The sequence below is a fragment of the Brassica napus genome, chromosome C7, assembly GCF_020379485.1.
Source record: "Brassica napus cultivar Da-Ae chromosome C7, Da-Ae, whole genome shotgun sequence".
Lineage (NCBI taxonomy): Eukaryota > Viridiplantae > Streptophyta > Magnoliopsida > Brassicales > Brassicaceae > Brassica > Brassica napus.
The window spans coordinates 23,936,129-23,958,704 of record NC_063450.1 but is presented as its reverse complement, the minus strand read 5'-3'; the positions used below and the strand labels follow the sequence as shown (position 1 = coordinate 23,958,704).

At 37.6% G+C, this 22,576-nt stretch overlaps 1 protein-coding gene and 2 pseudogenes across 1 annotated transcript; 2 read left to right on the top strand and 1 right to left on the bottom strand.

The window, feature by feature from the left end:
• Positions 1 to 8,862: 8,862 nt before the first annotated feature.
• LOC125590503 lies at positions 8,863 to 13,199 on the top strand (annotated as a pseudogene).
• A 1,380-nt stretch (positions 13,200 to 14,579) lies between these two features.
• On the bottom strand, positions 14,580 to 16,464 carry LOC106425592 (annotated as a pseudogene).
• Positions 16,465 to 17,251: 787 nt separating this feature from the next.
• Positions 17,252 to 21,394, top strand: LOC106425575. Its single transcript, XM_022706650.1, has 9 exons — positions 17,252 to 18,151; positions 18,299 to 19,021; positions 19,121 to 19,324; positions 19,618 to 19,707; positions 19,797 to 19,967; positions 20,040 to 20,356; positions 20,471 to 20,555; positions 20,630 to 21,095; positions 21,231 to 21,394. The coding sequence occupies exons 1-9, from the start codon at positions 17,252 to 17,254 to the stop codon at positions 21,392 to 21,394; spliced, it is 3,120 nt and encodes a 1,039-aa protein (XP_022562371.1).
• The last annotated feature ends 1,182 nt before the right edge of the window (positions 21,395 to 22,576 follow it).

Sequence of the window (22,576 nt, the reverse complement as noted above, 5' to 3'; positions counted from 1 at the left end):
TAAAAACACAAATTCATGATAAATAACACAATAATAGTTTATGAGTTTTGAATTATGCTCACACCTTATATGTATCAGTTAAGTTTATGAGTAATTGTAAGACAAACAGATACCTCAAGATCATGATTGATTCTAAACTCGTAGATTCAATAAAGAAGATACATTCAGTTGATTATATATTCACTTCAAATATATAATTGGAGTTTCAATTTAACATTTTAAAGTATAAACATTTTTTTTATTATAGGGTATGTTTGAGGTATGGCTGAGTTATAATATCGTAACGGCTGACTAATACTAATCGATACGGCTAAGTTATATAAACATGTTACGATTATAGGGTATGTTTGGGGTAAGGCTGAGTTACGTATATACGACACGGCAGGGTTATAAAAACGATAAGACTGAGTCAAATACTTAATAACAACATAAGTCAAGTACAAAATAACAACATAAGTTCATCATAAAACAACAACAACATAAGTAAAGTACTTCATAACAACACATGTTCATTTAGCTATCATTTGGTCCGTCACAACATTTCCTCCTTCAGCGAGGATATCTGTTGCCATCTTCATTCGTAAACCTTGAATATTTTGATCGTTTATCCCATCAAACTTTACACCAAGCGCTAGACACTCCACAAACTTCAACGAATACACCCCACAATCGCCAACCTGGGTGTTTTGTGGAGTGTATCTTTTGCTCCTCCTTCTGAATGAGAACTTCTTCCTGCTAATGGGTTGGATATTGGCAGGAATATGTACACTCAACATAGCGGGAATCATGTGCGTCAACGGTTTAAATGAATTCAGAATTCTCTGCTCACTTTTGAGTGTTAGCTCTCCAAAGATTGGATCGTAGCAATCAATCTTCTCCTTCTTCAGATCCACGTGATACGCAACCCAGTGATTTCCGCCGGTTTGAAGACATCCGTACAAGTGATCCACATCTTCATACCACTTCAAGTTTGTTCGACAATGATCGGGAATCCTACCATTTATCATATCTTCATAACCATTGCCTTTGAACATGAACATTGTGGGTTTCATCTTGAACTGAGCGTAATCGTGAATCAAATACGCCACGCATGGACCTTTTAATGAGGACACTCATATACGCCACGACATGCTACATAAATAATATTAACAAGTCAGCCGTAATCAAATATATAACTCAGCCGTTATATAATAAAAGAATATATAACTCAGCCGTGATATAATAAAAGAATATATAACTCAGCCGTAAAAATTAGATAACACAGCCGTAATAAAATAAAATAATATATAACTCAGCCGTAATAAAGACTTACATTATCAAACACCCATCCATACTCATTCTCCGGCCACGGTCTCTCATGGATGAGTATGCTGTAGAAGTCACTCTCATGATCAGCTGTTAGTACTTCTTTTTTACCTGGTGCTGCTGGTGGTTTGGGTGGAATTGCCTTGATGTGTTGCATAAGTTTCTCCAATAGCGCCGGATCAACAGGTGCTAGAGGGTCATATATTGCTGATGAAGGAGTAACATTCTTCCTCATGCACGTCGTTCCATCATGTCCTACGTTCGGAAAAACTAATGATGAAGAAACTTCCGTCATTGACAACCCTTTTGGAGTTAACCGAACATTTTTCTCCCGGTAGTCCTTAATTATGGCAGATCTAACCACTTCAGAATTCTCGACATCAGACTCCGGCGCGCATTCGTTTTGTTCTGCAACAACTTCGTCAGTTATATCAGCCAATGAACTATCCTCTACATCAGGTTGTACCTTGCATCTTGTTACACCGTCACGCGGTGGAGTCACCTTTTTGTACTTTGACCCAGCCTGTTTTTGCTTCTTTAGCTCAGCCTCTTGTTTCTTCTTTAACTCAGCCTCTTTTTTCTTAGCCTCAGCCACTGTTTTCTTAGCTTCAGCCTCTTTTTTTCTTAGATTCAGCCTCTTTTTTCTTATCCTCAGCAGCTTTTTTCTTAGCCTCAGCCTTCTCCTTCCTCTTAAACGCAGCATCTGCATGCACTGCTTTTTTTCTTCTCATCGGCTTCCTCACCCTTAACAATACGCTTGCGCCTGCAGCCGCGTCCATAGGCTGGATCCTTAGTAGCCTTATCATCCTTAGTAGCCTTTGCAGGAGAAACTACTACGAAATCAAGAGGCCGCATATCAGTAGCTTTATCAACACTACCAAACTCTTCATCCAAAGTCCTTTTCACCCCTGATTCCTTTTCAAGCTCCTTGGCCAAATTCTTTTTCGGTCCAAACTCCTTACCAGGAGTCGCAACTACTAACGCTGGACTATTGACAGACTTCTGATGCGTTCGAACCACCGGTGATGCCATCGATAAAGAGTTATCTGATAATGGTGGAGAGGGGTTATCATGGTTTTCGGGAATTTTCCCAATCCCCAGATCTTTCAGACGCTCCTCCAGTAAAGCATTCACCCTGTCATCAATGGTCTTTTGGTCCATCAATGGTCTGTTCCGGTCTAACTCGTAAGCTTCCAACCGTGAGTCAACCTGATCAAATTTTCTGGAAATAATATCCAGAGTACTCACAATGGTCGTTAGAGTAGCTTTGTTCTCCAACTCCAACTCTTTACTACCTTCCTTCTTGCTAAACCCTTTCCCGCTGCATCAGCTTCAGACTCATTCTGTGTCTTAACTTTCTTCTGCTTCTTAGTGGGTGGCTCAGCTTCTGATGAAACTCCACCCTTCATTCTCTTCTTCTCATTCCCCTTCCCCTTTGCATTCCCCTGCACTTCCCACAAACCTTTCACAAATCTACCTGAATGTATGTCTGTTATCAACCTAACGAGTTGCGGGTCGTCATCTTCACCCGGCCAAATAGGAAACATCTCTTCCATTGAGTCCTTCAAAACCATTCTCCTCGCACGCCCTGCAACACCAGGTTATAACAAAACTCAGCCTCCAAACTAACACAAAACTCAGCCATCAACTAAAATAATTCAGCCGCGATTTAACACATAACTCAGTCATCAACTAAACTAATTCAGCCGTAATTTAACACATAACTCAGCCATTAAGTAACTCCGAACTCAGCCATCAAATAAATTAAGTCAGCGTTAAACCTTACCTCGCCATGCTTTTCGATTTCGGCAGACAACAATTTATCAAAGCTTGCACGTGTACGCTTTCCACCCCATCGCAAAAGCGGAACGTCTTCGTTATTGATCACTCTCCCAAAACTCTCACCGAAGCATGTGACGGATTCATAAGCCCAAATCAATAATGCGTCCTTCATGCCGCTTATTGTGTATGAACCTCCATCTGGAGCCAATGTTTTAATAGAGTCAATTAGAACTTCGTATGCAGTCCGACCCCATGGATACGACCTCATGGCTTCATCGTCGAATACCCTTATTGCACTTTGAAAGGGTATCCTTGAATTGTGATGCAAACAATAGACTCTCATGGCTTGAAGAAGTAGCAGCCCAACCACTTGCGCTTTTCAAAAATCCAAAGCGGACAGAACGCTAATGCTGCCTTCAGTTCATCTAACTTTGGTCCCATCCCAAGCGGCACCTTCAACTCCCCCCAAAACTCATTGTATTGACAAGGATCGAATTTTTCTTTTGGCAATGGACCTGTGTTTAGCCCAGTGATCTCACCAAACTCGAGCAAGCTAAACCTGATAGGCTTATCAGCCACGAGACACCATATCTCCTTCTTTATAACTCGCAGCTGTCTACACAGTAGATAGTGCACGGTCCTACCAGACCACATGCTTTCGCGTTCAGCTAGCCTAGCTAGCAACTACTCCAATGGGAGAGTTCACCAGTTCTTCCCACACATCAAGTCCTATTGTTTCTCTAACGTGGGGGAAATGCCCTGGAAGGAAATTGTGATTAATAACTTTACCATCTAGGTTAGAAGACCCTTCAGGGTAAAGTCTTGGTGGGTAATCCCCTCATTTAATTTCAGCAGCATCCATCTGATCATATAACCCAACAATAAAATCAGCCACAACAAAACAGTAACTCAGACGCATCATAAGAGTAACACAGTCATAACATAACATTAGGTTATTCACGACACAAATATAACTCAGCCATAACATAACCATAACTCAGCCGCAGCAAAACCCTAACTCAGACGCAACGAAACCCCCAACAAAACAAAATCACAGCCGCAACACAACCCTATCTCAGTCGAAACAAAATATAAATCAGATGAAATATAATACATAACTGACCCACAAACTCAACAAAACACAATATATAACGTCGTGATATCCTACCGGAAAAGACAAACTCGGAGATAAGAATGCGGCGAAGACGGCGGCGAAGACGATTTCGTACAAACGAGTTCAGAATTCTGATTTCGGGCACGATGATAACAGAGAAAACATAGTACAACGACAGAGAGCTATTTCGACGAAGAGGAAGTTAACACAGACAATGTCGATGACGGAGAGTGGGAGTATCCTCGCGGTTCCTTCTTCGAGACGACAAAACAATGTTTTTAGTTAGTTTTTTTTTAAACTTCGATTTAATTATGTTGGAGAAGAGACGGTTTGGTTTCTATTGTGGTGGTGATGTGTAATTTTAATTACTGATGTGGATTATATGTTTAAAAGTAATTTCAATTAAAAAAAACTAACCAAAGGTCCTTAGAGTCATTTACTATGGGTGTCCAAACATTCTAGTCATTTTAAAAAAATGTTTAATACTCTAGTAATAAACCAACTTTTGTTATACATTCTAGTCATTTTCTCATTGTTATATCTTGTAATATTCAAAGCCATGTTTTTGCCTTTTGCCTTTTGCCTTTGGCCTTCACTTGACCCGTCTTTAATATCAAATGGGCTAATATAAGATGGGAAATTGCACCATATGACCATCAGACAATTAATAATTCATTATATGTCCAAATACTCTAGTATACCGATATACTGTATGTACTTTATATAATATTTTCACTTTAACCTTTCACACAACCAGCGAAATCTACAAACAAAAAAATAAACTAAATTAATAATTACCTGACACAAGTACATCGTGGCCTTTGGAGATTCACATAACTTATGAAAGTAATTTTTGTTGGTAACTTTGTAGAAAGTGAGTGGTTTCTCTCCCATTATTGATCCACTATGTGACCACCAAGATCATTTCCGGAGTAGCTTTGCTTAAGAGATGCCCGTCTGCAACGGCTTGCTTGGTTACTGACGGGAAGCTTCGCTGCATCTGAAATCTACGGAGTCACCGACAACGTAAACGGCACCGCGGCGTGGTTCATCAACTCTTCCTCAATCACCCTAACCTCTTCGTTTTACTAGAGATTTTTTCATCTACAGTTTTGATTATATGCTTCATTCTCTCAATTTGAAGAGATTTTGTCTTCTATTATGTTCAAGTGGGAACTATTTGAACCGAGTGTACACATCTGACAAGTCCTCGGTTATATGCCGAATTAGATCCTTATAATTGCAATCCAAGTAATGATCTAGTGTTTTTGATAACACAAATGTCCTTTTGCTTTGTCTATTTCGGAATAGTATTTGTTACTATACTTTGTATACTAGTTACCATACTACTTAAACTTACATAGTATAACATCCATATGTCATTGCATGTCAGAATCTGTTTAGTAACCTATGGTAACCACAAGTTAGGAGTTTTCTGTTTGTATAGTATGGTTTCTTCTATTTCTAAGTCATTGCATCTGAGTGAGTTGGTAAATGGAATAGTTTTGTAAATGTGAATTGATGTATAAGCATGTGGACCTGGACTATTTGTATCTGAAATAGGCTACATATATTATAATAAAATAGTACAGTACTGATCGCATGGTATGGAATCCCTGCATGGATAAATGTACCAGAAGTTAGTGTGTCTCGGTTTGTATTGAATAATATTTTTATTCCATTTATAAGTCGTTCTATATGAGTGAATTTATAAATGGAATAGATTTCTTTCAATATATTTACTGAAATCATCCATGGATATATGTAAACATGAAATATAGTACCCTTATAAGCATATTCTAGATATTGTTGGACGATGGTATAGTGATAGTCATGTAAACATGTTTACCTTTCTTTTCGGTTCCCAAATTTTTAATGAAAGATTTAGGGATGCCAAGTTGATTGTTCAAAACTGGATTTGAACTAGCTGGAACGAAAGGGGTAAATAACTACTTCAACCTCTGTTGGATTGAGCTGATCAAGACTGCCTAGAGGACTACCATTTGGAGTTGTTTAAGCATTACAAGGAAGTATTGTGATGGGATCCCATACATTCTTTGTAATGTTTGTTCATTACATTATGTTCCGGCAGTCGGCAACTGTAAATTTTAGGCAATATACTATTTGTTAATTTTAGACATATGTAATATAGTATTTGTACATAACTTGATAATTTCAGTAAATTGTACTATACTATTTTACATATTTATGTGTATATATATTTTCATGTTACTATACTATTTTATCATGTTCCATTCCGTTTGAAGGTTACTAAAAGCGCTCTATTTTTTTAGAAATGTAGTTTGTAATTTTTTTTAAGTTTTAACTATCGTTACATGTTTTTGAATCTGTAAAAATTGTACTATGATCTATATTGTAGAGTTTAATATTACATAATATTATGTACTTTTTAGATTTTCATATTTGAGTTTAGGGTTTATATTTAGATTAGGTAATTAGAAGGTGAGGGGTATGGTTGGGGTCATCATTAACTTCTTCCATGCAATCATAGACATTTCATAATTTCACCAATATGTACTATTTTATTTATTCTGTTCCGTGATTAGAGTTAAGGGTTTAGTATTTAGAAAGTGAGGGGACATCGTTAGGGTCAGGGTCAGCATTATCTTATTCAATGCAATAATATACATTTCATAATTTCACCAGTATATACTATGTTATTTATTTTGTTCCATTCTATTTTGGTTTATGATTTATATTTGGGTTTATGTTTTACCAGTAACAACATATGATTAGCTACGAGGATACAAGAGGGTTTATATTTGTTGTTGTATCATTGTTATGAATTGATTAATTTTTAAGGATTTGGGTAAAGTAAGTTGCGGGTATGAGTGGCTTTAATATGTAGCTTTTCCGGTAAGATTGGTTTACTATACTACTAAGACTGTATGTAATAGAGCATGTGCAACTTTTCAAACCAAGTAATGTGCATTCATGGGTTTAATATCGGAAACCAATTTATAGATTGTATCCGGGTTTATAGTTTCCTGACTAGGGTTTAGATTTACTAAATAGGAGTTTAGGTATATTATTTAACGGTTGTGGTTGAATTTATATATATAGTTTCTACCAAAGGTTTGGGTGATTTACTATGTCACTAAGATAGAATAGTACACGCGCAACCGAGATAGAATAGTATACGCACAATCTGGTAAGCATTAACTTCTTCATGCATTCATCTTCTTCTTATGTGTTTGTTTATGCGGTAAAAATTAAACTGACGTGGCTTTTTTTCATAATTTATGCATAGGTCACATAAATCGTGGGCGAGATAACTTGGAGTCGACGTCATCTCTTTATCATTTGTCACCGGTAACTTGTTGAAACAAAGGGTATAACCGGATCATTTGAGCGTTAAATGTTATTCACTCAATTATGTCAAAATCAATGCTACTCACTTAATTACACTTGAAATTTTAATCATTTCGCAAGTTGTCCCATATAAGAATGTGCCCTCCATGGTTCTCAGTATCTACCAATATCTTCATCTTGGCAACCAACTTTTCTTACATAGTTAAATGAATTATTCATAATAAAGTTATTACGTCAAAAGTGAGAACAAACAAGAGACATTGATAAACTGGATAGTTCTTTATTCACTTCTTTCTCTTTACATTATTCGATTACAAAAGGTATTTATATAACAGAGGTGTTAGGATTCAGAGGCTTAAATATGTCACTTTGTGTCAGCATAAACCCACAGCAAACCAAGAGAGAAGTTGCTTAGTCCAAAAACAGAACACTGCAAAACAGAAAAAACAGAGTATAAAGAGTTTGGAGAAGAGATTAGGAGAAAAGGAGAAGATGAGAGCACACACACAATTTAAGGAGTTTGCGCCTATTAACGAGGGTCACTACATCTCCCCGAGACTACAGCTCGGAATCCACTAGAAGGTGTAACATAGATACAAAGATACAAGTGATTCACTCATCATATCACTCATGAACTCACTCTAATGTATCTTACTATCGTTTTTTTTTTGGATCAACTTGTATCTTACTATGTTTTAATGAGGAAAGCCAAAACTAAACTTATGCTTATATGTTTCTCTCACCCTTTTAAGCTATTTGTGTGGCTCAATCTTTTTCTCACATTCTCAGATTCTCTTTATAATGGAGACACTTTTAAACCTAATGCACAAGAAGATAAAATGGTGAGGCTCCTCTTTGTGGTCCCAAAAGTAACTCAGCCCAATTTTGGCTTGACTAGAGTTAGACCTTAGTTGCTTTTGATCTTTATTTGCTTGATCAAAAAGTATTTTTATCTTTACAAGAGGTAAGAAAAATCTAGATACTCTTGGATATGATCAGATAAGAACAAAAAAAGAATGATCAAGAAAGTTTTGGATCATACACGTGCAAATATCAAAAGATCCTCGTGCTAATAACTTTTACATCTAGGGACACTTTTTCACATTTCAATTACACTCCAAGGTACTTATCACTTGAAGCGCACATTATTCTATGTGAAAGACATTAGTACCCTTATAGGTCTCTCATTAATTTGACTTATCTTCTTTTCTCTTCCCCGACGACTCAGACTGAGTAACCCCTAACATCTCTCTGGATTGAGAATTTTCTTGACACCTCGTCCAAGATATCTTGCAAGCGTGTTCAAGTCTGACTCCCCAGCTTCGCCGATGGTTATTCTCCAGCTTCTTCTATCCACAACGGTGAACCAAATTGGAGTTCTCAAGTCTGGCTCCCAGATTCGTCGATGCTTCTCTCCTCCTACCAGTTGTTTCGACGTGTACAGCAAAAGCCACTGTATAATCAACGTTTCCCTTCTATCCACAACGTTTTGTATTGAATCTCAGGAGGTCTATAAGAGAGAGAAGAAAAAACACAGAGGAGCTTTTATGCAAATAAATGGTTCCCCTTCTTGGCAGTTACAAGCAATGGTATCAAAAGGTCTTGGCTTTGATATAATCCACAACTTGTGAGATCAAAATAAAAAAGTTAGGTGTAGACAAAAAAAAAATTCTTATTTTTTTGTTGAGGGTTTTGTTCACATGAATCCATGCCCACATCTATACTTTTGGTGAGGGTTTTGTCAAGATATAGATGTAGATGTGTTGGTGTCTACGCCCATACGAAAGAGAAGAAGAAAAACATAGGAGCTTTTATGCAAATCAGTGGTTTCTCTTCTCGGCAGTGACAAGCAATGGTATCAATAGTATCTGTCTTAGCTTTGGTTTTGTTCACAATTTGTGAGATTCAGAGAAGTTTGGTGTAGACAAAATCTTGTTTCTTCTTCTTTTGGTGAGGGTTTTGTTCACATGAATCCATATCCACATCTACATTTTGGTGAGGATTTTGTCAAAATATAAATGTTAATGTTTTGGTATCCATATCCACATTTTTCATGTTTACACTTTCTCATAAAGACATAGTTGTCCAAAAACTCTATTGACCCCACAAGAAAATGCCTCACATGTGGAAAGTGTCTTTGAGTATAAGGAAAAATCAAAATATGTCCTAGAGAGTAATCAACTCAGAAATTTTTACATCTAGAGACATTTTTTCACATTTCAATTACACTCTAAGGCACTTATCACTTGAGGCACACGTTATTCTATGTGAAAGACATTAGTACCCTTAGCTCTCTCATTAACTTGACTTATCTTCTTTTCTCTTCCCCGATGACTCCGACTGAGTAACCCCTAACATCTCTCTGGATTGAGAATTTTCTTGACACCTCGTCCAAGATATCTTGCAGGTGTGTTCAAGTCTGACTCCCCAGCTTCGCCGATGGTTTCTCCAGCTTCTTCTATCCACAACGGTGAACCAAATTGGAGTTCTCAAGTCTGGCTCCCAGATTCGTCGATGCTTCTCTCCTCCTACCAGTCGTTTCGACATCTACAGCAAAAGCCACTGTATCTGCAACGTTTCCCTTCTATCCACAACGTTTTGTATTGAATCTCAAGAGGTCTATAGGAGAGAGAAGAAAAAACACAGGAGCTTTTATGCGAATAAATGGTTTCCCTTCTTGGCAGTTACAAGCAATGGTATCAAAAGGTCTTGGCTTTGATATAATCCACAACTTGTGAGATCAAAATAGAAAAGTTAGGTGTAGACAGAAAAAAATTCTTATTTTTTTGTTGAGGGTTTTGTTCACATGAATCCATGCCCACATCTATACTTTTGGTGAGGGTTTTGTCAAGATATAGATGTAGATGTGTTGGTGTCCACGCCCATACGAAAAAAAAAGAAGAAAACAGAGGAGCCTTTATGCAAATCAGTGGTTTCTCTTCTCGGCAGTGACAAGCAATGGTATCAATAGTATCTGTCTTAGCTTTGGTTCTGTTCCCATTTGTGAGATTCAGAGAAGTTTGGTGTAGACAAAATCTTGTTTCTTCTTCTTTTGGTGAGGGTTTTTTTCACATGAATCCATATCCACATCTACATTTTGGTGAGGATTTTGTCAAAATATAAATGTTAATGTTTTGGTATCCATATCCACATTTTTCATGTCCACACTTTTATTGTCCACGTCCACACATTTTTATCTAAATATTAAAATATTTAGAAATATATTGAAAGTAGATGTTGAAATATAGAGAATTTTTTTTATAATTTAATGTAATAAATAAAATATTTTTATTTATTAACATGCAAACTTAAATGCTCAAAGGATTTATAAAAAAGAAACATCTCAAAAGCAACTCATGAAACACAACCGGTTCACCACAGCTGCACGCACGATCTTTCTTTTTTCTATAAGCACATAATTTTCCAAATAATATGTTGGTCCCACCAGAATGTGCTTCACATGTGGTAAGTTTATTTCATTGTAAAAGAAAGACAAAAAGTGTTATATTGTGTAATCAACTCTAACTAGATACTTTTATATTATCAGATTTGTCAAAAATACAATTCTCATATATATTCCTCAATACCAAGTCAGACCAAGTCTCATGCAAAGGCCTTTTTTCACGGCGTGAAAATCTCAACTGTTTCATTTCTCCAACAGAGGCAAGCACGAACAAACGTTGTAACATGTAGTAATGCATCTATAAACAATCTCTTCTCCTTTGGGTGGAGAAACTAGAACATAGAAAATTCAGAAAAAGGGGAACTCGTTCAAGCCTAACCAGCTCGTAGACAAGGCAGGCATTTCACTTATTAGAAAACAAATGAATAAACTTATGATGATTACGATTGTTTATTTGCGTTTATTTTAGGATATACGTTAATCAAAATTAAACTTCAATTTATTAGTACTTTAAACATAATTTGGTCAAATATAGTTTGCATTCACATTTCACAATTTTTGTAAATGTTAATTCCTTTAACTTCAGTTACAAAAAAAAAAAAAATTCCTTTAACTTTGCATGAATTGCCTTTTGAAAATAATTTTTTCACACGTAAATAGAAAGGTAAAAAAGGCTGATGTATGTCGTGACATGGTGAGGGACATTTGTATGCGTAACAGGAGCTGAATAAGGTGAAGGAACAGAGACGAAGCGGTTCGTGCTGGTTCATGGTGGAGGCGTCGTCGGGGTTTGGTGTTGGTACAAAACCATAACACTCTTGGAGAAACATGGTTTTCAAGTAGATGCCGTTGACTTAACCGGTTCTGGTGTTAGCTCTATTGACACCAACAACGTCACCATCTTCGCTCACTACTCCAAGCCTCTCTTCCACTTCTTCGAATCCCTCAAACCCACAGAGAAGGTGCCAACCTTTTTTTTGAGCATTAATTTCAACAGTTAGATCATGTTTAATTTAAGACCATAACAAGTTACATATATAATACAGGTGATCTGGGTGGGGCATGATTTTGGAGGGGCTTGTATTGTATGTCTTATGCGATGGAGATGTTTCCTACTAAAATCTCTAAAGCTGTCTTTATCTCTGCTATGGTCAAAGCATTCTTGATCTCTTTAATCAAAAGGTACATTTTTCATATTACTTTATTTTGTCTTCTGCTCATCATCCTCTTTTTTAATTGCATTCATTATATTTTTTTAGCTGGGATCAAATGATCTGATGCAGCAAGCTCAGATCTTCTTGTACGCCAACGGCAAAAAGAACCCTCCAACCGCCGCTGATTTCGACGGATCTTTGCTTAAAAAATTTATATTTAATCAGAGCCCTCCAAAGGTAAATACAAACCGAACCATTACAATTCGGTTGATTACTGAATCTAATCTTTCATTTTGGTATAGGACATTGCATTGGCATCGGTATACATAAGACCCATCCCGTTCGCACCGGTTGGTGAAAAGCTTCACGTGTTCTACATAAAAACCATGGAGGATTACGCTGTATCGGTTCCTCTTCAGGAGGCAATGAACACAAATTGAGCCCGCCTGAAAAGGTTTTTGAGCTCAAAGGATCCGATCACGCACCGGTCTTCTCTCGGCCTCAGTCCTTGAACCGATTCCTCATCAAGATATCTCATATACCGTTCAAAAAGTTATCATGATATGTTTGAGCCGTTGATTGTTCTTTTGAATCGGGTACAAATTAAAACCAAACCGAGTTTTAGGATCTCGTAACCCCCAAAATTGGGCCCCTGTTATTATTTTGGGCAATTCTACTCAATAGACTATTTTCAAGTTTTGGTCACAAAATAGACTACAACGAAGAAAATGATCAAAATATTTCATTTAATAGATAAAAGAGTATTAATACCCTAGATATATAAAAAAAATAAAAAAATAATTTTTTTTTTATATAGTTTTAGATTATATGTTTTCAAATTCGAACTTTTTTATAAAAATTTTTTTTTTGAAATTTTTTTTTTCTTTTCAAATTTTCTAGATTGTTTTTTTTAAGAGTTGGACAATGAGCATAATATACCCCCAAAATTGGGCTCCTGTTATTATTTTGGGCAATTCTTCTAAATAGACTATTTTCAAGTTTTGGTCACAAAAATAGACTACAAGGAAGAAAATGACCAAAATATTTCATTTAATAGATAAAAGAATACTAATACCCTAGATATATAAAAAAAATAAAAAAATAAATTTTTTTTTTTATAGTTTTAGATTATATGTTTTCAAATTCGAACTTTTTTATAAAATTTTTTTTTTGAAATTTTTTTTTTCTTTTCAAATTTTCATTTTGTAATTCGAAAATACTTTTTGAAACTATTTTTAAAATTTTTATTTTCAAAATTTTAATTTTTAATTTTTATTTTATAAATTTTAATTTTTAATTTTTATTTTATAAATTTTTAAACCTCAATCCCAAATCTCCACCCCTTAACTCTAAACCCTAAGGTTTGGATTAGTTAACCCTAAGGGTATAAGGGTATATTTACCGCTTTAATGAAACATTTTGGTCATTTTGATTCTTAGAATCTATATTTGTGACATAAACTTTTTTAGTGCTATTCTAGGGTATTTCCCTTATTATTTTCTTATGTTATTTGGTCATTTAGTTTTAATATAGAAAAACTAATCTATCTGATAATCTACTAATTTTATTTTTGTCTTTTTTTACCCATCTCGTTCTGTTATGTTTCTGTTCTTTTCCGTGTGTGATTTGAGTGCTGATCGGGCCTTCCACTAGAGAACAAGTGTTATAGTAGTCACAAAACCATAGCATTCTCTAATCTCTATGATAGCAAATCATTGATGTATCTAACCTCAATATCGAAAAACGTTTAGTGACAATTGATATTGAAGAAGTTTCCTATCACAATCAAGCTAAGGTATGGCTCAGGTCGCAAATGGAACGAAACAAGCACGGGGAGGGAACTATCGCGGTTGTATTTTATGGTCAGTTTTGGAGTTGAACCCATGAGCTGATGGCGATAATGAACTAGAGCTTGTCTGGACATGAGCCGGCCTAACACAATTTCTTTCAAGATATTCAGTCACTTTTGTCTATGAGACCAATGATAGGACTGTTCATACTGATGTTCTGCTGTCCTCGCCAAAGGCTCGGTCAAAGGCTGTTAACAAGAGAAGTGAGATTGGGGATACAGGATCAGAAGCACAGACAAAAGCAAGTGAGAAGTGGTCATTACGAGGTGAAAGCAACGTACGTGATTTTCATTATTTAGTCTTAAACTTCACTAATAAAATTACAATATTTCTTCCTATTTATCAGATAAAAAATGACTCAATCTTTACTAGAATTTTAAATGCTAAAAGAGAGTGGAAAAGATTGCTCATCATAAGAGTAAGATGAAAACAAACAAGGACCACACTTTTCAAGTACGATTTCAAGTACGATATCTATAACTGTAACCAATACAAATTAGAGACACTAGAGTAGAGGTAAGTGTTAAAAGATTGCTTATCATAACAGTAGGATGAAAACAAACAAGGCCCACGCTTTTCAAATACGATATCTATAACTGTAACCAAAACAAATTAGAGACACTAGAGTAGAGGTAAGTGTTAAAAGAATGCTTATCATAACAGTAGGATGAAAACAAACAAGGCTCACGCTTTTCAAGTACAATATCTACAAGTACAACTGTAACCAAAACAAATTAGAGACACTAGAGTAGAGGTAAGTAAAATATTAGGGATCTGCAGTTTGATCTGTTTAGATATCCGGGAGCCCGGTACCAGATTTAGACAGCTACGTCCATTGCGGCACCCAGGTGGCCGGGTTTTCGGAACACATCCTGTATGTAAACGCACCAAATTTTCGACAAAAGGAGAGATAACACAAATATCTGAAGAGAGGCAACAGAGGAAGTCCGTCTCTGGCTCATATTTGAACAACCTCTTCTTAGTGTCATAGAAGAAAAGACTCCCTTCCTTAGAAACAGCCAATGGCGTGAACATCGTTGACCATTCCTCTATAACTCTCCTGTGCATTGGAATAAATCTATGTGCTAAAGTTATGGAGTAAGTCATACTCCATGTTTCTTCTTGTGCATCCATGATCCATATCTCTAGATTCCATCCAGGTTTCATCATACAGATGTCAGCTATGGCTAGACGATCATCAAGGTTCACTAACCGAGCTGCGGTCGAGTGCAAAGAGGGCGGAAGTACCTGGACATCCCGAAATTCTTCTGTGTGAAGATCGAAAGCTAGTATCTTATATTTACGAAAAAGGTCGAACCAGTAGATGGATCCTTTCAACACACGCCGACTTCCTTCTCGTATCAACCTTGTAAGGAGGTGGGACCAGTTTCCGCCATTGGCCAATGTCAACATCAAGAATCTGGTAATGGTTATGATCAAACAACATGCTCACTACTTTATAATTCCCGGTAACTTCGTCCTTACCGAATCCCATCGCCGAGTTTATATTGAATTCGCTCCACCATACTTCTGATAATTTCGAAACCTTGAAAAATTAATATGATAAGGAAAATAAATAAATTTATATTAGACTTAATTACGTACCGGTAGACATGTCGTTCTCATAGTGGAAGGGGCCGCTAATCTATTGAATTCTCCGGTCGAAGGATTCAAAACGCTGACCCAATTCGGTTCCGGTATGCAAACTACACCGTCACATGTCAAAGAAGGTCGTGTGGCTTCATCACACTTTAAGTAAACCATCTCGATCTCTTCGTCTCCTTGGAACCGCGATTGGGCCTGATTTCCGACAGCCAAGAATTTTCGGTTCTTTGGAACACTCATACGCCTGTCCGCGAACCTCCTCGACTCCATTAATGATCTCCATTCCCTCGAGACGGTTTTGAATCTGAGAATTTATTTTAACGGCAGCCTAACAAGTATTTCTTCCACCACATCGGTAGTTATGTAGATCTGATTAGGGTTTTCTTCTTCTTCCCCCATTATCTTTTTTGCTCTATATTTCCAGCATATCTTTCTTTAGCCCTTTTTATATCGAACGTAATCATTATAGGGGAATTGCGCTGTATGACGTTCAATAAGCGCATAATTCACTCGATGGCTAATTTCCCTAAATCACCGATATATGGTTCACCTTTTATAAAATATTGCCATATTGCCCTTCTTATTAACCAGGAGTAACTGGCAAAAAATAAAGATTAACTAAAAAAAATTAACTGTTCACTAAACTGTCGTGGCGCTTCGTTACCCCACATAATCCTTTTTTACTTTACCATACCTTTCTCTGTAAACTAAACACTATTCTTCTCTTTCATCACCACCCGAAATTCACGTTGTGTGTTGCCAGACTTTAAACTGCTCGTCACCGCGATATTACTTCACGCACCGACGAATCGGAACCCGGAAGGCATTCTACAGTTCTTATTCCGTCAAGATCGCATCCGGTACTCCCGTGAGTTCGATTTTACTTTTCTATTTTGTCGAAATTTCCAGTTACTCCGACCGGAATTGAGTCTTCTTCTCCGTTTCTTTGTTCTTTTCAACAATACGAGAGCTTTAATTGTCTATATCTCCTATGTAGTGTATCGATTTACTGGTCTTTGCACGTGGTAGTAAATTCCAGATAGAAACAAAAATCGATTCCGGGCCTTTGTTTGGAAGATTGTAAATGTGATTACTGCGTGGTCGCTTTCGGTTTTCTGTTTATTTGGTTTTCACCCGTCATTATCTGTACACGAAAATAGGATTTTGAATGTAAAGTGGTTTAATTGTTCACTCTGGGACTTAGGATATTTCATAAAACTGACCATACTAGACCATTTTCGTATTTTCAATTGCAATATAGTATGTGAATAACATAGTAATGCCGTTTGCTATTCCATTTATTGTGAATCTCTTTTTTTATGTGTGGTATTGTTTTCATTCTATAGAGTTTGTTATTGCCATCTCGGTAAGGAGAGATATTTAGTATCAGATAGCAACGGAAATCGGTTACATCAATACTAGATAGAGGATTATGAAACCCATTTCACTGTCTATCGTTTTCATTTTTTTTGGTTTCTTTGTTTTGATCCGTAATTATCTGTACAATATATGACTATATTGAATGGTAATTGATTTTTGTTAAGTTTGCAAACTCTTCTACTTCATATTTCTGCACATACTAGACCATTTCACTAGCTGGAATCGCATTCTATATGTATATAGAATAGTAGTGTACGTAGCTACTGTATTTACTGTCTCCGTTAGTCTTATGGGTTGTATTGTTTTCATGCTTGGCAGTGACAAAATGGACGAATTAGGTCTTCCTCTGAGAATGTTTGAGGCGGGTTCAGAACCATCAGGGCGGAAACGGGTTAATAACTACTTCAACCTACGGTGGATTGACATCATAAAGAGTGCACTAGAGGAAGAAGTCTTGGAAATGTTGAATGAGTCGCAGTTCCAGAGAGTTTTGCAGATGGGTTCGCATACTTTTTCAGTAATGTTCCTCCATTACTACCTCTCACGTCAGTTGCTAACTGCAAAGGAGTATGAACTTTGGTGGATCTTCGTTGGGAAGCCGATAAGCTATGCCATACAAGACTTTGCTCTAGTCACCGGACTGAACTGTGGCGACGGCGTTGGGTTAACTGGAGAAGCCGCCGAGAAAGGTATTGGGCGAGGGAAGGCGTCCGGTAAAGGCAAATCATCTATGTCAATATGGGATGATTTATTTCGTGGGGAAGAGAAGCCCACACCTGGATGGATCGTAGAGCGGCTTATGAAGGGTAAAAAATACAAGGATCGGTTAACCCGTTTGCGGCTTTCGTTGTTGGTATTGGTGGAAGGGATTCTGTGTCCAACTTGTGGGACAACAAAAATCAGACCCGAAATAGTGAGCATGCTTGGTGATCTTGACGCTTTCATGAAGTATCCATGGGGCAGGGAGTCATTTATACTGACTGTTAGAAGTACAAAAGCAAGATCTGCTGTTAATTATGTGAAGGATACAATGGCCATTCAAGGATTTACCCATGCGATGGTATTGGTTACTGTGACTGCATGTCCTTCTATCATTATTAAGACTGGCGGTGCGGATCCTCTAGCAGATTCCACCCTGTCGAGCGAAGAAATTATCAGCAGGGTTGTTGATAGAAAGGTGGTGGTCAACATTGTCTCGGCCAAGACGGTTGATCAACTGGGACAGGTTAGTCAATATTTTTTTACTATCTCATATATATGTCATTCCATATGTCAATTAAAATCATACTATTTCCTTTCCATGTACCTATACTTGATTTTATTTGACCATACTGTGACTACTTACTTTCTCTACCGTATATTTGTGTCGCAGGCATATGTACGGTCTTTGATTAGCACAGATGAAGAGGGTGAGGATCTTTATCGTGGGTTGGGAGATAAGGAAGATACGAGTGTTGATACCATGGTTGCTTTGATTGACGATGATTACCCATTTGAGCATAATACTTGGTCAGGTGGTGTGAAAGCGGATGAGGTTAAACTGAAGAAGGGTCATGCACAAACTTCGGAGTCAAGTGATGAAAATGTTCCCGAGCCGGTTGAAAAGGATAACGCTCATCATGGTGGCGTAGAGAGTGGTGGTTACCCTGGAGATCCGAGAGGGAAATCATCAGCTAACCCCTCGGGTGCCCCGCATGGTGGTGAGAGTTTCCATTTTGATGTCCAAACATTACTTAGGCGTGCAGCTGACGCATACGAGGAGAAGGTTATTGCAATGTATGAGGGCTATATTCTGAGTTTGAAGGGCCATTTTAATTCTGAAGTGGGAGGCCTTCGAACCAACTTACAAGCAGCTACATCCGCGATTGCCCCTTTGGAAAGTAAGGTCACAGGGGAGTTTGATAAGATCAATCAGTTACTGAAGTCTCGGCTTAGAGGTGCGGATATGGGACCAACGTATGGGTTCAGTCCTGAGAGACATTCGTCACCATTCCCAGGTCAGAATGATGATTTCAACAATCCAGAGGTTAATCCCGATCGACCCACTACACATACTGGTGCTCCTGATGGTATGGGTACCCATACAAAGTTCGTTGTAAGTCTCAATACAATGAAATTATTCTTATATAGTCTGCCATTCCATAAGCTCACCAGACTATTCCATTTCTTATTCCTTGTTTGTATTATTCTCCAGTCAACACAGCGAGATGGAGAGGATGTTGCAGGAACAGGGACCGCCTCGGTTGGTTTGGGTCAGAATCTGGATGAAGGAGAAAGGGGTGGAGGACTATCTCCGGGTAAACAGACCGACTCAACTGATGGAGTCGAATTTAGAGCTGAGACAGGGGGCGAGCATAGGGGAGATGCTCACATTGGACATGACCCCATAAACATGGAGGTTTGTCCTTTAAATTATGTTGTGTTTTATACCATTCTATGCAGTTTATGCAATTAGATCCTTTTCATATTGATATTGGTCACTGACATTTCCATACTATTTTAATTTAGAATCCCTCGCCTTCGGTAAATGTCGCATCCCCTGACAATGCTGATGCCGCCAATCCTCCATCTTGAGTTGATGTGGTAAGAGTGAGTAGAAACGTGATAAGCAGTCAAAATGTCGGCTTTGTCTTAATATTATAATAATGTATATTGGCTCATTAAATTGACAAATGTGGTTAATCTATCTAGGACCAAGTGAATGTATCATCGGAATGCCGCATTGATGACCCATTGTCTGGCGTCGTTAATAAAATTCTATCAGAAGCCGGCGTTGATAAAGTAAGTTGTCTATACTTTATTGCATACATAAATCTATATATCTACTCTATTTTGCAATTAATTCCTTTCTATTTGCTTTGCATTGCCAGGATCCACTCCGACCCTCTACTGGCTCTGGAACTGATGTACCTCAGACATCAGCAGATGTCATTCCGGAGAAAGTGGGTCTTGATGGTGTGCATGACGATCGCAGTGAGGCTGCTGTTGGGAAGAAGGGTGAGGATGTGGATGAAGATGATGTTACAATTACTAAAGTTCAGGTATAATGCTTTAGCATCTTTCCCGCTCGTATGTTAAGTGTGTTTGCAGATTTGATAACTTTATGTTAACAGGTTGGACGAGGGAACACTGATGCAGCCGGTGGTCAAGTAGATGGTGGGAGACGTTTCAGTAGACGTACGCATACAAGTACCAAACGCTACACTCCTCCTGCACCCACCGTCCGTAAGAAAGAGGGAAACAAGAAAGTGCCACGTCAAATGGATGATAATGTTCCACCTCTTAAACGGGTTAAAAAGGTGTCGGTTGAGCCAAATAACCCAAAGCCTCGTCCTCAAGAAAAACCCACATTTATAGGTGGCTTCTCCCCATTTACTCCTCCAACCCCAGCTGCAAGAGAGGCATTTTTGAAGATAATGGCAGAGGCAAAGTAAGTGGAAAACATTTCATGATTGCTATTCCATTTGAAAACTATATATTCCATATGATATAGTATGGTATATTTATGAAATAAACACCTAACTGTGTTAGCACTTTCCTTCAGATCAAATGCACCATCCCTCGGGTCAGTCATTTCCATTGCTTCTTTGGATGATGTGTTCAATTGTACCGGTGTTTGTTCGTATGAGGTACGTTATAACCCTTACTGCTTCGCATAAATTTTGTCTATATGTTTTCGTTCTTATTTATGTGTATATTGTAGACTGTGGATCGTGTTACAGGTTGGATAAGAAAGAGGCGTGACAGCAATCCATCTTCAAAATTTGACTTCATCCCTCCAACTTTTTTTATGGATCTAATCCGCAGTTATCCTGCTTTTGAAGCCATGCAAGATAAGGCCGCCTTCACTTTTCCGATGTCTCTGCGCAGCCAGTTCATGCACCGGCCACAGTGGTTTACGCAAGTAGATTTTCTCTACACTCTGATTCTGGTTAAAGACAGACACTGGGTTGGCATGATAGTATATTTAGCTATGTGGGCCATCTATGTGGTGGACGCGAACCAGACATGTCCTCCTATTTCTGTGGTGAAAGATGTCGTCAACCCGATATCGATTATGATGCCTCACATGATATCGAGGTTCTGTCTAACTTCCCGACCTCGTGAGTTGAATTACCTTCCGTTCCCCATATCTCGCATAGATATACCAGTTCTACTTGAACATCCAGGTATTGGCCGCCTCTCTATAAAATTTTTGTTTATCAAGCTCTAGTCTATACCATACGCATAAGCTACTATACTTTATGGGGTAGCCAGTATAGAATTCCACACTAAATTTTTAATAATCTTTTTCCTGTTCTTAGGGTACGCCACGGTGGTGGCACTGATTCTGTTAGAGATCGCTGCGTTGGGGAATCCTTTGATTGATATGTCTCTAACTGAAGAGGAGGTTCGTGTTGCAGCGGAGAACTATGCGATATCTACGCTGGGTATGTTTAAGGTGGTCCCCACTAATCCTGCAGTTTAGTCATTTTCAGAACTGTACTACTTTATGTTCATTCGTGTTTGATGTTATCCACATTGTGTTACGGAATTTCCTTTCTCCTACCTCTTTATGTTTTTCTCTGTGATGCTTTGTTTCTTCAGAATAACAAACGATGGTTTCTTATGGTTAATTTATGATGTCCTCAGTTACATGTTTCTTTATTCCATTCAAAAAAATAGTATATTTTTAAGCAGTTAGTGTTTACCGTTTAGAGTACTGATTGTACAACATGTGTAACGAAGGTTATCATAAGTCAGTCTATCTTGAGTCATACCCAAGTTTATGTTCATCTCGAAAATATTATATAAATACTACACATTCCATCTATATTCCATTCTATTTAAATTATCTTCAGAAAATAACTATTCTATATATGACGATTGATATTATCACGTTATAAGGGGTAATGGTAATGGGTATAGGGTTAAGGGATGGGGGAGGGTTTGGGTTTAGTTTTCCCTACGGGTTGGTTTGGGGAGGGGGGGGGGGTTTGGGTTTAGTTTCCAATAAGCGTGGGGGTGTTGATGTTTAGGTTTTGTATTATTAAAAGGGGTTATTGTATTGGATTTAGGGTTTAGGGGGTTGGGGTGGGGGTTTGGGTTTAGTTTTCCCTACGGGTTGGTTTGTTGTGCTTTGGTGAAAATGTTAACGTGTGTAAAGGTATTGGGTTTAGTGTTGATGAAGGGTTGTTTGGGGTGTTGGGGTTGGATGTTGGGTTTATGTGTCTTTTTATGGGGTGTTTTGCAATTTTTTTTAAACGGTATAGAGTTTCTTTTGTAAGGGTTATTGGTTTGTATGCGAATTTCAGTTTTAACCATATTAACTTTTAATATAGTATAGTGTTAAACAATAATGGTATAGTGCTTCATCTATTTGAGTTACTTCTAAAATGTGTATTTTGTTTAGGGTTAATGTTGGGGGAGGGGAGTTTGGGTTTAGTTTTCCGTAAGGGTGGAGATGTTGTATGCAAATTTCATCTATAACCATATTAACTTTAATATGGTTATGTGTTGAAAAATGGTATAGTACGTCATCTTTTTGAGTTACTTTTGACTATGTATTTTGTTGAAGGTTAATGGGGGGGGGGGGGGGGTTGGGTTTAGTTTTCCGTAAGAGTGGACATGTTGTGTTTAGGATTTCTATTGTTAACGGTTTAAAGGTATT